The following is a 16,795-nucleotide window of genomic DNA, read 5'->3' as shown; positions in this document are numbered from 1 at the left end:
TCTGCCCCCCTGCCATATGCTTCTCCACTAGTACCAAATGCTTGCAGTACCCTGTCCACATCCCGCTCTTGCCCTCTGCGTGGAACACCCTCCTTGTCCTTGTCTAATAATCCTCCATGTCCTTGGGACTCTGGCTCGGGAGTCACCGCCTCCAGGAAGTCTTCCTTCAGGAAGCCCCTCCCCAGGCTTGGTTGCCAGCCCTTTTGTATCCCTACTACACTTGGCCCCCCACTCTTGCCTGTGTCTGACTCCCATTCTACCCCATGGATCTCAAAGCAGGCTGTTCAGTATAACCACGACAGAGCTTTAAACACAAACACACACACATATACACAGAGCTGTCTAGGAGCCAGCCCAAACACAGACTCTGAATTTCCTAAATCTCCTTGGGGGGGCACTCTGAGCACCTGCATTTTCTAAGCCCCAGAAACGACCCTGACACCAGGCGCAGGTGTGACCCACTAACTCTCACTGAAAGCCTCCCCTACACCCAGCCCCCACTTGAGAGCCGTGCCTGGTTCACAAAGGCATTCCCGTGCCCACCAAACTGAACTAGAGCAAACTAAAACTGGAAAAATCAAAGTTCAACTGCAAGGAGAGTAAAATTGGGATTGAAAGCTTTATTGAAAATTAAACAAGCACGAATACTGTGCACAACTTCTTACAAGTAAGCAGTAACAGACTTCAAAGAAGGATGTGAAAACTACTTCAACAGGCTTTTGCAATCCGATATGTAAAAAGCCTGTGGTCAGCTTTCGTGGCACATTTCATCTTTTGTTTATTTACATACTGACAAGGAGTGACTTTATAGCTTTTTCATTTTTATTTTTTCATTTCAATTGCTTTTATGCTGCATTTATTCCAGCGCTTTAGTTTTGTGCTCTGCACCCTGGAGTAACTTCTGCAGGGTGTGGGAGTTTGTTTTTATTTTTAAATTAGCGTATAGTAAAATTGCCTTTCTGGTGGGCAGGTCTATGAATTTTAACACTCGTAGAGATCTGTGTAACTACCGCCACAATAAAGACACAGCACAGCCCATCTTCCCCAAACCCGCCCTCATGCTGCCCCTTTGAAGCCACACCCTCCCCTAACTCCTGGCAACCACTGACCTGTGCCCCATCACTCTACAGTCCTTTCAAGAATGCCATAAATCAAATTATGCAGTGCATGACCTTTTTCTTCCTCTTTTTATTGTGGTTAACACATATAACATAAACTTTTATCATCTTAACCATTTTTTAAGCCATCTTTAAGTGTACATTTTACTGGTATTAAATATATTCACAGTGTTGTGCAGCCATCACCACCATCCACCCCATAACTCTTTTCATCTTGTAAAACTGAAACTCTATACCCATTAAACAAAAACTCCCCATTCTCCCTTCCCTCCAGCCCCTGGCAACCACCATTGTACTCTATGTCTTTAAGTACATAACCTTTCGAGACTGGCTCCTCTCACTCAGCATTATGCCTTTGAGATTCATCCAAGCTGGTGCGTGCATCAACAGTTGGTCCCTTTTTTTTTTTTTTTTTTAAAAACATCTTTATTGAAGTATAATTGCCTTACAATGGTGTGTTAGCTTCTGCTTTATAACAAAGTGAATCAGTTATACATATACAATATGTTCCCATTTCTCTTCCCTCTTGCATCTCCCTCCCTCCCACCCTCCCCATCCCACCCCTCTAGGTGGTCACAAAGCACCAAGCTGATCTCCCTGTGCTATGCGGCTGCTTCCCACTAGCTATCTATTTTACATTTGGTAGTGTATATATGTCCATGACACTCTCTTACCCTGTCACATCTCACCCCACCCCCTCCCCATATCCTCAAGTCCATTCTCTGGTAGGTCTGTGTCTTTATTCCCGTCTTGCCACTAGGTTCTTCATGGCCTTTTTTTTTTTTTCCTTAGATTCCATATATATGTATTAGCATACTGTATTTGTTTTTCTCTTTCTGACTTACTTCACTCTGTATGGCAGACTCTAACTCCAACCACCTCATTACAAATACCTCCATTTCATTTCTTTTTATGGCTGAGTAATATTCCATTGTATATATGTGCCACATCTTCTTTATCCATTCATCTGTCGATGGACATTTAGGTTGCTTCCATGTCCTGGCTATTGTAAATAGAGCTGCAATGAACATTTTGGTACATGACTCTTTTTGACCTATGGTTTTCTCAGGGTATATGCCGAGCAGTGGGATTGCTGGGTCGTATGGTAGTTCTATTTGTAGTTTTTTAAGGAACCTCCATACTGTTCTCCATAGTGGCTGTATCAATTTACATTCCCACCAACAGTGCAAGAGTGTTCCCTTTCCTCCACACCCTCTCCAGCATTTATTGTTTCTAGATTTTTTGATGATGGCCATTCTGACCGGTGTGAGATGATATCTCATTGTAGTTTTGATTTGCATTTCTCTAATGATTAATGATGTTGAGCATTCTTTCATGTGTCTGTAGGCCATCTGTATATCTTCTTTGGAGAAATGTCTATTTAGGTCTTCTGCCCATTTTTGGATTGGGTTGTTCGTTTTTTTGTTATTGAGCTCCATGAGCTGCTTGTAAATCTTGGAGATTAATCCTTTGTCAGTTGCTTCATTTGCAAATATTTTCTCCCATTCTGATGGTTGTCTTTTGGTCTTGTTTATGGTTTCCTTTGCTGTGCAAAAGCTTTTAAGTTTCATTAGGTCCCATTTGTTTGTGTTCTTATTTCCATTTCTCTGGGAGCTGGGTCAAAAAGAATCTTGCTGTGATGTATGTCATAGAGTGTTCTGCCTATGTTTTCCTCTAAGAGTTTGATAGTGTCTGCCCTTACACTTAGGTCTTTAATCCATTTTGAGTTTATTTTTGTGCATGGTGTCAGGGAGTGTTCTAATTTCATACTTTTACATGTAGCTGTCCAATTTTCCCAGCACCACTTATTGAAGAGGCTGTCTTTTCTCCACTGTATATGCTTGCCTCCTTTATCAAAGATAAGGTGACCATATGTGTGTGGGTTTATCTCTGGGCTTTCTATCCTGTTCCATTGATCTATATTTCTGTTTTTGTGCCAGTACCAAACTGTCTTGATTACTGAAGCTTTGTAATATAGTCTGAAGTCAGGGAGCCTGATTCCCCCAGCTCCATTTTTCGTTCTCAAGATTGCTTTGGCTATTCGGGGTCTTTTGTGTTTCCATACAAATTGTGAAATTTTTTGTTCTAGTTCTGTGAAAAATGCCAGTGGTAGTTTGATAGGGATTGCATTGAATCTGTAGATTGCTTTGGGTAGTAGAGTCATTTTCACAATGTTGATTCTTCCAATCCAGGAACATGGTATATCTCTCCATCTATTTGTATCATCTTTAATTTCTTTCATCAGTGTCTTATAATTTTCTGTATACAGGTCTTTTGTCTCCTTAGGTAGGTTTATTCCTAGATATTTTATTCTTTTTGTTGCAATGGTAAACGGGAGTGTTTTCTTAATTTCACTTTCAGATTTTTCGTCATTAGTGTATAGAAATGCAAGAGATTTCTGTGCATTAATTTTGTATCCTGCTACTTTACCAAATTCATTGATTAGCTCTAGGTCCCTTTTTATTGTAGAGCAGTATTCCATCGTATGGATGTAGTACAGTTTATCCATTCATCCCCTGAAGGGCATTTGGGCTGTTTCCAGTTTTTGGCAATTATGAAGAGAGCTGTTATAAACACTCATGGGCAGGTTTCTGTGTGAACATAACTTTTCATATCTCTAGGGTAAATACCTAGGAGTGAGACTGCTGTTTAACTTTATAAGGAACTGCCAAACTGTTTTCCAAAGTGGTGTGCCATCTGCATCCCACAGGTACTGCACGACAGTTCTTGTTGCTCCACATTCTCATCACATGGTTTGTTTTTTTTTTTTTAAGACATTCTAAGAAGTGTATAATGATATCTCATCACAGCTTTAATCTGCATTTCCCTAATGGCTAATAATGATGTTGAGCATCTTTTCATGTGCCTATTTGCCATTCACATATCTTCTTTGGTGAAGTGTCTCTTTAAGTCTCATACCTATGTTTTAATTGTGTTGTTTGTTTTCTTAACTACTGAATTTTGAGAGTCCTTCGTATATTTTGGATAAAAGTCTTTTCTTGCATATGTGATTTGCAAATATTTTCCCCAGTCTCTACCTGCTATTTCATTCACTTACCAGTGTCTTTTGTAAAGCAAAAGTTTTTAGTTGTGATGAAATCCTTTCTTAAAAAATATTTATTTGGGCTTCCCTGGTGGCGCAGCGGTTGAGAATCTGCCTGCCAATGCAGGGGACACGGGTTCGAGCCCTGGTCTGGGAAGATCCCACATGCCGCAGAGCAACTGGGCCCGTGAGCCACAACTGGTGAGCCTGCGCGTCTGGAGCCTGTGCTCCGCAACAAGAGAGGCCGCGACACTGAGAGGCCCACGCACTGCGATGAAGAGTGGCCCCCGCTCGCCGCAACTGGAGAAAGCCCTCGCACAGAAACGAAGACCCAACACAGCCAAAAATAAATAAATAAATAAATAAATTTATTTATTTATTTAAAAATATATATATATTTATTTATTTTCCTTATTTTTTTGGCTGCGTCGGGTCTTAGTTGCAGCACACAGGATCTTTGTTAAGGCATGTGGGATCTTTCATTACAGTGCACCGTCTCTGCATTGCGGTGCTCGGGCTTCTCTCCAGTTGTGGCGCACGGGCTCCAGAGCACGTGGGCTCTGTAGTTTGCAGCACGCAGGCTCTCTCACTGAGGCGCGCAAGCTCAATAGTTGTGGCCCCTCATGAAATCCATTTAATCATTTTTTTTTCTTTCATGGTTCATGCTTTTGATGTCATGTCTAAGAACTCTTTGCCCAGTCCCAGGTCAAGATATCTTCTGTTTTCTTCTAAAAGTGTTATGGGGACTTCTCTGGTGGTCCAGTGGTTAAGACTCCATGCTCCCAATGCAGGGGGCCCAGGATCGATCCCTGGTCAGGGAATTAGATCCCACATGCATGCTGCAACTAAGAGCCTGCATGCCTCAACTAAAAGATCCCTCATGCCACAACTAAGACCCAGCACAGCCAAATAAACAAATTTAAAAATAAATAAGTAAAAAATAAAAGTGTTATAGTTTTACATTTAGACCTGTGATCCATTTTGAGTTAATTTCTACATAAGGCAGGAGATTTAGGTAAATTTTTTTTTTTTTTTTTTGGCAAATGGATGTCCAATTTTTCCAATACTATTTGTTGAAAAGACCATCCTTTCTCTGGACTTCCCTGGTGGCGCTGTGGTTAAGAATCCGCCTGCCAATGCAGGGGACACGGGTTCGAGCCCCGGTCTGGGAAGATTCCCACATGCCGCAGAGCAGCTAGGCCCGTGCGCCACAACTACTGAGCCTGCGCTCTAGAGTCCGTGTGCCACAACTACTGAAGCCTGTGCACCTACAGCCTGTGCTCTGCAACAAGAGAAGCCACCGCAGTGAGAAGCCCGTGCACCTCAACGAAGAGCAGCCCCCCCAGTCGCCGCAACTAGAGAAAGCCCGCGCGCAGAAACAAAGACCCAACGCAGCCAAAAATAAATTTTTTTTAAAAAAAGAGTATTTTAAATACTTCCGGTTACTTCAAAAAAAAAGAAAAAAAGACTATCCTTTCTCCATTTAATTACCTTTTGCACCTTTGTCAAAAATTAACTGGCCATACATGTATGGGTCTATTTCTTGACTCTATTCTATTCCACTGATCTATGTGTCTATCCTTCCACCAACTCAATGCTCTTGATGACCACAGCTTTATTAATCTGTATTTAAAATCTGCATTATAACATCAGTTGGTGTGATGCCTCTAACTTTATTCTTTTTCAAAACTGTTTTGGCTATTCTAGATCCTTTACCTTTCCATATAAATTTTAGAATCAGCTTGTATCTACAAGAAAATCCTGCTGGGATTTTGATTGGAATTGTTTCAAATCCATAGATCAATCTGAGGAGATGTGACATCTTCACTATGTTGAATCTTGCAATTCATCCAATGGTATGTCTTTAAAAGTCCTTGTGTCTTCTTTATGGGATTTTAAAAATTCACACAACTTCACCACAAGGGCTAAAAAGCTATCAATGCCTACTAGCAGTCTGTGACAACAGAACATATGATTAAAATCTACTAATGGAAAAGGAACAGCAACAAGAGCTGAAATTCTACTCAGCTCCCGATGATGCTGAGCATTTAACTCTTTCAGGTCAAGCTACAGGGAAGTAAAACAAAACAAAAAACTGCTTCATAGTAACATGAAATTGTTTCTAGTTTTAATCCTGACCTGTCTCATTTTAAAGCAACAAAAATGCCTCTCTTAACATAAGTGAGAACTTCAGTCTTTGGAATCCACACACGACATTATGCAATGAGAGTATATTTGATTAATACATACATTCAACAAATGTTTACTGAACATTTACAACAGGCTGGCATTACTCCAGGTGCTGTGGACACAGCGGAGAAAACAACCGAGGGTCCTGGCTTGAAACTTCCTTTCCAGGGAGAGAGACTTCAAACATGTAACACGATAAATAAACAAGGCACTTTTAGACAAGGAAATATGCTATGGAGAAAATACATCAGGGTAAGGGGACAGACAGTGGTGGGGAGGGCTCTTTCAGATGAGGTGGTCAGAAGAAGCCTCTCTGGGGAGGTGACCTCTGAGACAGACCCGAACGATTAAGGAGCAGTGGCCATTTCAGAAAGTGGGGGAGGAGCCTTCCAGGCAGATGCAAAGACCTTGAGGTAGAAAATAAAATGACTTAGGTTTAAGGAAGCGTGAGGCTGGCGTGGCCTCTGTAGTGAGTAGCGGGGAAAGTGGCTTGCTCCTGCGTTCACACACACGCGTGCACGTGTATGCCCAAGTAGGGACAGTGTAAGGCCTTTTAGGCCACAGAAAGGAGTTCACTGCCAAGGAGTTATATTTCAAGGAACAGATATTGCCAATCATCCCCTATGTCTTAGATCTGATTAACATACCTCCATCACCAAGGACCTCACAAAGGTCTCAGGCAACCTCGTAAGTAAATTTCCCAAAGAAACTCCTTTTTCTAGGGTCTGTCTCCTGCCTCCAACTGGGATGAACATTAAGCATAAGATTAAGCAGAGGCACAAAAGCATCTCCCCAACTAGGAGTGTCCCCTGTCCTGAAAAGATGGGCCAAGAAGCCAGTATTTGGCACCCCAAAATGTCACAGCTGTTTTAAAGCATGGGAGGAGAAGACATTTGTACTTTCTAGAATCCTGTCTGTGATTAAAACTGAGATTAAGATGGATCGAACTCGTCCTCTAATATGAGACGAACAATATGAATGTGTCGCCCACGATGCAAAACCTGTCATCGATGCTGCAGTCACAGTGCTTCCTCTGCCGTTATCCAACTCCCACAAGGGACAGAGACAGGCTTCCAGGGACTTAGATCTTTCCAATAAATTCATACTTTCCAGCAAAAAAAATAAATATTACCCAAGCAACTTATGGGCCCACTCGGCATTGAGAAATACACTATGAAAAAGACTAGTACATTAGCCTTTCACAAGGAAGGAGACAAACTCAAATGGATGACTGAGGAACTTGCCACATCAGTGTCGTGGCAGAGGGACAATTCATGTAAAAGCACTTCACGACGGGAGCTCACGAAGCTGCTCTCAGGAGCAGGCTGATGCCGTGCTGGCTGCTGCAGCCATGCCCGGCTGACATGAGTGTAGCAAGCTGCCCAAACCAGAAGGACTGTGTGTCTGACAGTGGTCAACCTACTTAACAAGCACCTTATTCTTCAGAAAGTATTTATGCCTAGTGTCCGGACACTTCTACAGTGTTAAGTGCTTTTTCTGACATTTGATTTTCATAATGTTGGGCTAGTAATATTTTGGAAATGCATTATTTTAGTAATTGGCAATCAGTGTTTAGGTCAGTGGGTAAAGACTCCAGGGCTTAAGGGCAGTGTTTGTCCATTTCTGATAAAAACACTTAAAGAAACAGTAATTGATGGATATTTTCTTAATGTACTTAGTGGGTAAACACAAAAGGCATTCGCATTAGGATCAGGAACACAGCAAGGATACCTATAATCTCCATTACTTAATAATGAACTGGAGGTGTTAGCATATGCAATTAGACAAGAGAAAAGAAGGAGAGCATACGACTTGAAAAAGACGTACAGTTAACTCTATTTGCAGTTGATATGATGGTATTTGGAAACCCTAAAGAATAAATAATAAAACTAACGCAAATGAAATAAATCAGTAAGGTGGCAGGATACAAAATCAACACAAAAAATCAACAGCTTTCACATACTTAAAGAAAAGATGGGCATCTAGCCTCTACTTACTGTCAACTAAAATAACAGTCTTTTTCCTCTGAAGTTCTCTTGAGTCAGTTCCCCAAAACCACACTCCTGTACAAGAGTTTTTTAAACTTAAATTTATATCGGTTGGATTATATCTTAATGCTCTCATCTCAGCCATCCAGCCTGTTGACATAGTTTTGAATCTCACCCTTTGACAGATTAACGATCTCACTCAGCTGTCTATCCTGTACAGATAAGGCCTGCTACAGAGTGTTCCAAATGACTTCTAAAAAACCGTGACCAGAACAAAAAGCGTGGGAAGCTAACCCACTTCTGACAGGAGGTGTCTGCACCAAACACAGAAGGGAAGTAACACCTCCGCCAAAGGTTTAGGATACTTGAAAAGCCATGTGTATTTTTGGAGACTCAAATAAAGAGGCTACTGACCCTAGAGGTACAGTCACAGAAACAAGCACATACTTTAAAACAAACCATTTATATATGAACCTTGCTGAGCAAAGTTCTCCTATTTCACATTGACATTCTTTAAACAATGAGTTTCTAGCCAACTTGGTTTGCTATTTAAATAAAGAAAGAAGAAATAAGAAAAAAATTACCCAAAGAGCATATTAAATAGTATCTATGGTAAGGCAGAGCCTCCCCCTTTCTGTCTTTCCAAGTCCTATCCACCCACAAAAGCCCGGCTCAAAGCCCACTAGTGCCAGAAGCCCGTGTTTCCCAAACCTCAACCATCCACTCACCATCTTCAACAAATCATCCATTTCATGTTTTTTCTTTAATCTGCCATTTTTTCTTTTATTCAAATGACTTCATTTTGATGTAAACTTTTCAGTATTATAAGTGGAAAACCATTATTACCTGCCAAATCTTGATGGTAATAAAAAAGGAAAACAAAACAAGGTTATTAAATTCTAGCTGAACTCATGGGCTGCTGCACTCTGAGCCGAAGCCCTGTTCTCTCTGTTGAAATAAAGGGAGATTAGCAAGAATCAGAAAGGTGTTACATACATACTAGGACCAAACCAAGTTTATCTCCTGATATCATCAGAAAGTTTCAAAGAGAACTAAAAAGCAAATAACCTCCATATGTAAGGATGTGTTTTACATCGGCATACACCTAACCACCTCACTGAATGTGTTCCAGGTTCTGGGAAAATACTGCCCAAGGCCGTGGGGCCCCTTCCCTGAGAAATCCATCCCGTGGCCTCACCGTGCATTCTGGGTACCTACTCACTGGCTATTAACTATTTGGCAACTTGTGGCAACTCTCAGGTTATAGCCCGGTATTGTTAATTGGCTACTTTATTTCACCGATTCAAAGACATGTATTTTCAACATTTTTAGTATCGCTGAAGTTAGTGTGTTACAAGTTAACTAGCAGGGCACTTTCTTTCTTAGTAGTATATAAAATAATGATGTGTCCTTGTAATCCATAGTGTCTTAGACCCAATGACATATGGGCAATTTCTCAGATACTCATGAGTGCTCCTTCAGCGACGGCCCTGCGTAGAGTGCAGTCCCCGCAGCAGCTGAAACATTCAGTAACAAGCTGCCAGAGAATTCCAGGAGGTGCCACCCGTGTGGGAGTGGGAGAGTATCTGGTCCTCCCTGATTTCAGCAGTGGCCCTCAAATCATTCTCACCCTGCTGTGGCCGGGTAAGCTTCAATTGTATTCTCCCCCTTCTCTCCACCGCCATCGGGGATTATCCATACCAAGCATTCATTGCTGATTCTATTAAAACCCACCAGACTGCCAACACTCTTGCTTCCCTCCTCCACGTTTCTGAACAATTTTCGGAAAGGTCATGTATTTTCTATTCACACAAACCACCCACCCCTCCACCTCTGCACACACTGATGCACACTTTCTCCCACGCCCGCAAATGCCAGGCCCGCAGCACCAGCAGCAAGTGGTGCTTAGCGCCTGAACATGAGTCGTGAGAAGCTGAGAAAGGGGAGTCTCAGGCTCAGAGCCTCATGAACACATACAACAGTGAGTATGGCTCACTTAACTCTTTGATGGGTTACAAATTCATTTCTCACAAGAAAGAATCTGTTTCGAAAAGCCTAATTTTAACTTGATTGTCTCAGGGAGATTCCAAAATTCATATTTTGGTATAAATTTCTCTAGTTATTCAATTGTATTTAACCCATTAAGGGAGTCACACCTTGTACATATATATTTCAGCATTAGCACCTCATGTACACGTGACCATGTCACATAAAAATAGTCCATAAGGGCTGCCCTGGTGGCGCAGTGGTTAAGAATCCGCCTGCCAATGCAGGGGACACGGGTTCGAGCCCTGGCCTGGGAAGATCCCACATGCCGCGGAGCAACTAAGCCCGTGTGCCACAACTACTGAGCCTGCACTCTAGAGCCCGCGAGCCACAACTAGTGAAGCCCACACACCTAGAGCCCGTGCTCCGCAACAAAAGAAGCCACCGCAATGAGAAGCCTGCGCACCACAACGAAGAGTAACCCCCGCTCACCGCAACTAGAGAAAGCCTGAGCGCAGCAATGAAGGCCCAACACAGCCAAAAATAAAATAAATTAAATTAATTAATTAATTTAAAAAAAAAGTAGTCCATAAAAGTCCCCACAGAGACTCATCTCAAACTCCTGGGCAGCAGAAATAGACAAAAGCATGATTCCAAGTTCAGGCCACAGCTTGAATATCAAATTATAGTATGAAAAGGCCGAGTGTTTTTGTGGGGAAAGCACCCGGATTCCTTAGAAGCAAAAAGGAAGCTCAGAAAGGGAGAATCATGCCCCCAGGAAGATGGCTCTGGGTGGGGGCAGCAGTTCTTTCTCTCCAAAAAGCCTAAAACACCCCGATGCCTCCTGCCATCTCTATCTTTCTGAATGACCCCCTTTTCCTTCCTCGCTTCTCTGGGACCGACCCCACTCCTGGCCCCCACCTCTTTCACTAGGGTTTCCATCAAAGGTCCTCTATGTTTTCATCACAAATATAGCACTAATACATTCTTAAAGGGGCTACTAATAATTGTGGAGCTTACCGTGTGCTGCAGCAGTTGGACCACATTCTGACGGCATATGAGATGGTTGTAGGTGATGGTCTAAAGGATGCTTTTAAGGCTGTGTGTTTAACATACATTAGAAGAAAAATATGTGGCTAGGACCTGTGATTTCATAGATATAATTGCTCAGGAAAAATTTGATTTCAAGTTGACTTTTAAAATAATTAAGTAAATAGTAGTTTAGGCAAAATTAAACTCTTGATTCTCCCTGCCCCCAGGGCACGCCTCCTCCAGGGCTCCCCACCTCAGTAAATGGCACCACTGTTGTTCCAACCAAAACCTTGTAGTCCTTCTCGACTCTTCTTCCTCTGTCACACACCTCACACTTGATCCGTCAGCAAACCGTATCAGCTCTTCCCCCCAAACGCAGCCAGAACTGGGTCCTTCTCACCACTCCTCTCCCGTCACTCTGACCAAGCCTGTCGTCTCACACCTGGCCAACGGGGAGCACCACGCAGCAGGTCCCAGGCTTCCACTCTCGCCGCTCAAACGCCTGCCTCTCGACAGAAGGCTCTTTCTCCGGCCACGAATCAGATCACTTCACGCCGCTACTCAAACCCACCCTAGAGTTCCACATCACACTTAGCGCAGAACCCAAAGCCCACATCAGGATCCACAAGGCTCCCTCGGACCTCGGCTTCTACTACTCCCCCAACGTACTCCACTCCAGCCACGCTGGCCTCCCTGACGCTCCCCTAATAGGGGAGCCTTTGCACCCCTGTTCCCTCACGCGAGAATACTCCCTCCCACATCGCCCACCTCATCTCATCAAACGTTCAACAGTCTTCCCCGACCACTCTGTCTAAAACAGGCCCTTCACCCCGCTGTCTGTGAATCCTGCCTATTCTTCCTCGCAGCACCCCCATGTTATATTCTGCGTATTATTATACCATATATAATCTGTACTTTTCTGTTTCCTATCTCCCTTACTAAAACATAAGCTTCACGAGGGCAGGGTCCCCTGCACCTACACAGTGCCTGCCACATACTGAGTACTCAGTGACATTTAAGGGAATGAACCGTAGGCCTTCATTCACATCAGGACTGAAGGTGGAGCTTCACGGCTGGAGGGTAACCACACCAGGCCAGGAGTGTAACGTGTTCATTTAATACTAACAACACTCCTGGGAGTCCTCTCGGGTGGGGAAACCAAGGTTCAGGGATGTTAAGTGAAAAATCAAGGTTTAGGGATGTTAGTGACTTGCCCAAGGCCATACAGGACCCGTGAGCTGTTTTATCAGGCCGTGAAGGGCCTTTTTTTTTTTTTAAATTAATTAATTAATTAATTTAGGGCTGTGTTGGGTCTTTGTTTCTGTGTGAGGGCTTTCTCTAGTTGCAGCAAGCAGGGGCCGCTCTTCATCGCGGTGTGCAGGCCTCTCACTATCGTGGCCTCTCTTGTTGTAGAGCACAGGCTCCAGACGCGCAGGCTCAGTAGTTGTGGCTCACGGGCCTAGTTGCTCCGCGGCATGTGGGATCTTCCCAGACCAGGGCTCGAACCCGTGTCCCCTGCATTGGCAGGCAGATTCTTAACCACTGCGCCACCAGGGAAGCCCCCCAAGTTTTTTTGAAGCTACTTCAAAAGCTCATCTTTTCTGCAAAAGACCTCTTAAGGTACTACACTACCTGGGAGCAAAGGTGAAACTCCTCAGGATGACATTCCACGAAGTGCTCTGCCATCTTGTCCCTGGCACTCCCTCCCAGCACCATGACAGCAGATCCCCAGCCCCTCCTGCAAGCCTCCACTGACCTGGTCAAATTAGGCCATCTGCAGCCCCTCAACACATTGACACTAGAGTGCCTTACACATCACATTAGTGATACAGGCTCCTTCTCCCACGCAGGACTGCAAATGCAGTGGGGGTGGACACCTGCCTTATTTATCTCCGTATCCCCAGGCCCAGTAACTACAGACCAGCAGCTCTCATAGCCACCTGCTGAATGACGGTGTTTGAGCTACTCTCACCAGACTCAGGACAGTGGAGGGCAGGTCAAGCCCAGCACGCCACGTGGACCCTTGGATACCCTGTGAGCAGAGATGTCTTGATCATTAGCGTGGGAGGGGTCTGGTGTGGACATCCCTGCCATCCCGTTGCCTTTCATCACAGTGCTATGTGCTTAAAGCTAACCATCCAACTTTAAAAGATTGCACACCACCGAGGAACACATTCTGGAGCTAGCAAAGCTCGCCTCTGTCTAACCCGAGTCCCCTGGGCTCCATCACACCGATAAGGGAGGGAAGCTGGCAGCCACTCTCCTCAGCAAGCCACGTCAGCCTACGACAGTTACCACACCACCATCTGCCACAACCCACCCAGTATTTCTGGAATATTTACTACACTGGGGACATTTACATAGGGGCCCTGCCCTCCTACAAAGCAGAGGGCCAGGCCTACCTAACCAACTCAAGGATAAGGCCAAACTGCCAGGCAGTAGTAAAATAAAGGGACAGCCAAAGGTGTGGAGGGGAAGAGAGCATTCCCCACTGGGAAAAGCTGGGAATCGCTGTCCTGGAAGAGCAATTTCAAAGGGAGTCTACACAAAGCCTCTCATTAGATTACAGCAGTGAAGGCCACCCTTACCCTCCGGTTCCAATGCTTCAAGACCCCTTAGGGCAGTAGGGCCAAGATCTGCTGCATTTCTGTAGTCACGGCTGAGCACTGGACCTGGCCTCAAATGCTTTACTCATTATTTTATAAACAATTTATTGAATGCCCGGCACCTAGTGGTGGGAGGTGCTGGTAACACTATTCAGTGTTACCCTCTCTTCAAGTTCACTTTCCAGTACAGGAGGCAGACAAGTCCACAGGCAAGTACAACAGACTGCCATGTCTGAGGAGGACCCAGGAGACCAGCAACCTGTCCTCGGTCCATGGTGCCAACACGCATGTGCATCTATGTATATGAGTGTCAAAAGGATGCACGGGCTGGAAGACACCAGTGACAAACCCATTAGGGTCCAGACTGGGGGGAGGTGGGAGGGGGGAGTCTCAAGACAATCCTCCCACTGCCTGCTCTTACCTAACCGATAAGGAAACTGAGGCTGATGGAAGCACAGTGAGTTACAGCCAGGACCAGAACCCAGTCATTCCCTCCGTATAGCCTAGAGGTTAAGAGGGTTTCTGGAATCAGAATCCCTGATTTTAATCCTGCCTCTGCCACTTACCAGCTGTGTGGCCTTTGGCAAATGACCACCTCTCTGTGCCTCAGTTTCCTCATCTGTAAAACAGGAAGAATCACAGTACTTGTCTCACGGGGCTATTATAAAAAATTAAACTTAGAAATATAAAGCTACTGGCACAAAGCCTGGGACATAGTAAGCGATACACAACTGGCTGCTGCTGCTGCTGCTATGATTATTATTATCGCACGACCCGCCCAGGGCCCGGGGTAGGCTCGCTACCCCGGCTCTCTCCGAGGCCGCGCGCCACTGTCCCTGCAGGCTCCAGAACGCTCCCACCCTCCACGCGCCCTTGACGCTCGCGGCCGCTGGACGGCGAATCCGAGCCCCCGGCGGCCCGGCCGGCAACGCGCACGCGCGCAGGCCTTGCGGGGCCGCACGCATCCGGGGTCGGGAATGAGGGGGGGAGGGCGGCGGCCACACCCCGCTAGGGACGGGGAGGCGACCAAAGGCGGAGAAGGAGCCGCGCCTGCACCCGACAGGTCCCCCCGGGCTCCCAACCCCCAGACCGAAGAGCGACTGGGTTCCTCACGTTCTGCAACAGGCTCCTCCTCTGCGCCGCCATCTTGGAGGGACCCCCGCGGGCGTGCCCGCTTCCCGGCAGAGCAGGCGAGAAAGGCGGCTAGAGCGGCCCAAAGCCGGCCAGGAGGACCGCGCTGCCAGGGAGCTTGCGCCCAGCGCCACCCTACGGCCGAAGTAGGATGCAGCCGTAGGGAAGCGAGCGCGCAGGCGCGCTCTTCCATCCTTTCTCCCCTAAGAGATAAAGGGAAGGAAGCCTTCCTTATGTGGTTGCCCTTCTTCATCTTTATTTACGAACTTTCTCCAGGATCCCTTTCAGGTGGGGCTCCTAAGACCCTGGATTAGGGTACTTTATGAGCACTATGGGGGCGGGAGAGGGCGAATTATTCATTCACTCAATAAATATTCATTGGGTGACTGTGCCTGGCCCTTTGGGGTGAAGCAGCAAGCAAGACAGGCCCTCCAAAAGCTAATATTTTAATTGGGGAGGACAACATTTACATACGTAAGTCATTTCGAATGGTGCTGCTTACTGGGAAGGGAGTTTATGGATGTGGCAGGCGTGGCAGTGTGGCAGGTAACTGGCGACAAGGAAGGGCAGGAGGGGACAGCTAGTGCTCAAGGCACGAGGAAAGGGAGCGGGTGGGTTCAGGAAGCATGGGTGTCACCGAAGGCCGCTGTGGCTGGAACAGAGATGGAAGGGGAGTGAGGTGAAGGGGGTAGGGGGCAGGCTCTGACCTTGCTAGCCCCAGGCAGGAGTTGGGCTATTTGTCTGGAGGACAAAGGAAAGTTGTTGACTTATGAGCAAGCCATTGACATGACCCTGTTGGTAGAAAGATCCCTTTGACTACTGTGTACAGAATTGGTGTTTAGAAGAGGATTGGCGTGGAGACAGAAAGACCAATTAGGGGACTGTTGTACTGGATCCAGGCAACAGTCCCAAGAGCGGTTTGTGTCAGCTGATGGCGGTCGGTGAACTTTATTTAGGAGATGAAATCGTCAGGGCTTGACCATGGATTGGTTGTGGGTGATGATGGGAAGAGATGTGTCAGATTCTCCCAGATTTCTGGCAAGAACAGCCAGGTGTGAGGAGAGGGAGAATGTTCATTTTCGACATGTTGGGTTTTTTTTGGCTGCGCAGCGTGGCTTGTGGGATCTTAGTCGCCCGACCAGGGATTGAACCCCGGCCCTCGGCAGTGAAAGCGCAGAGTCCTAACCACTGGACCGCCAGGGAATTCCCTGAATATGTTGAGTTTGAGTTGCTTTTGAGACATGCAAGAAAAGAAGTCAGATCATTCCTTAGAGAAGACTAGCGCTCAGAGCAGCGGGTTAGTAAGCAAAGCCAACAGAGAGTGACCAGCTGGAGAGGCAGGAGGAGCAGAGGTGGCACAGAACCCAAGATGAGGAGGGCATGGGCAGGAACATGACATGCTTTTGAGAGATCCAGTTAGAAGGTAACCGAAGAAAGCCTGTTAGATTTAGCCGTCCGGAGGCCCTTGGCCCAGGCAATTCGGATAGAATGGTAGTACAGAAACCCAGATGCAGTGAGTTGAGGAGTGGCTGGGAAATGGAGACACAAAGACCTTGAGAATAGGTGGTTCTTCCCAATTAGTGGGAGGGAACGTGGGTTTGAGAAGAGTTTTTTCTTTTAGGTTGGGAGAAACTTGAGCCTGTTTAAATGCTGAAGGAAAGGCTTAATAGAGAAGAGCTGATACTCAGAAGAGGGAAGAGG

At 45.7% G+C, this 16,795-nt stretch overlaps 1 protein-coding gene across 6 annotated transcripts in view; it reads right to left on the bottom strand.

Moving 5' to 3' along the window:
- TAB1 (TGF-beta activated kinase 1 (MAP3K7) binding protein 1) overlaps positions 1 to 15,137 on the bottom strand; it is a 28,457-nt gene extending 13,320 nt beyond the window's left edge. For 2 of the 6 annotated variants that reach the window (XM_068560424.1, XM_068560429.1), the window contains exon 1: positions 15,077 to 15,137. In XM_068560424.1, coding sequence (XP_068416525.1) covers positions 15,077 to 15,109 — 33 coding nt within the window. In that variant the 5' untranslated portion in view covers positions 15,110 to 15,137. Of the gene's footprint in view, positions 1 to 9,067; positions 9,195 to 11,345; positions 11,425 to 14,529; positions 14,583 to 15,076 lie in introns of those variants that run through there. The other 4 variants (XM_068560426.1, XM_068560425.1, XM_068560428.1 and 1 more) reach the window with 4 other exon arrangements.
- Between the last annotated feature and the right edge of the window lie 1,658 nt (positions 15,138 to 16,795).

This window comes from Eschrichtius robustus, chromosome 13, assembly GCF_028021215.1.
Source record: "Eschrichtius robustus isolate mEscRob2 chromosome 13, mEscRob2.pri, whole genome shotgun sequence".
NCBI lineage: Eukaryota > Metazoa > Chordata > Mammalia > Artiodactyla > Eschrichtiidae > Eschrichtius > Eschrichtius robustus.
This window is presented reverse-complemented; position numbering and strand designations above follow the sequence as displayed.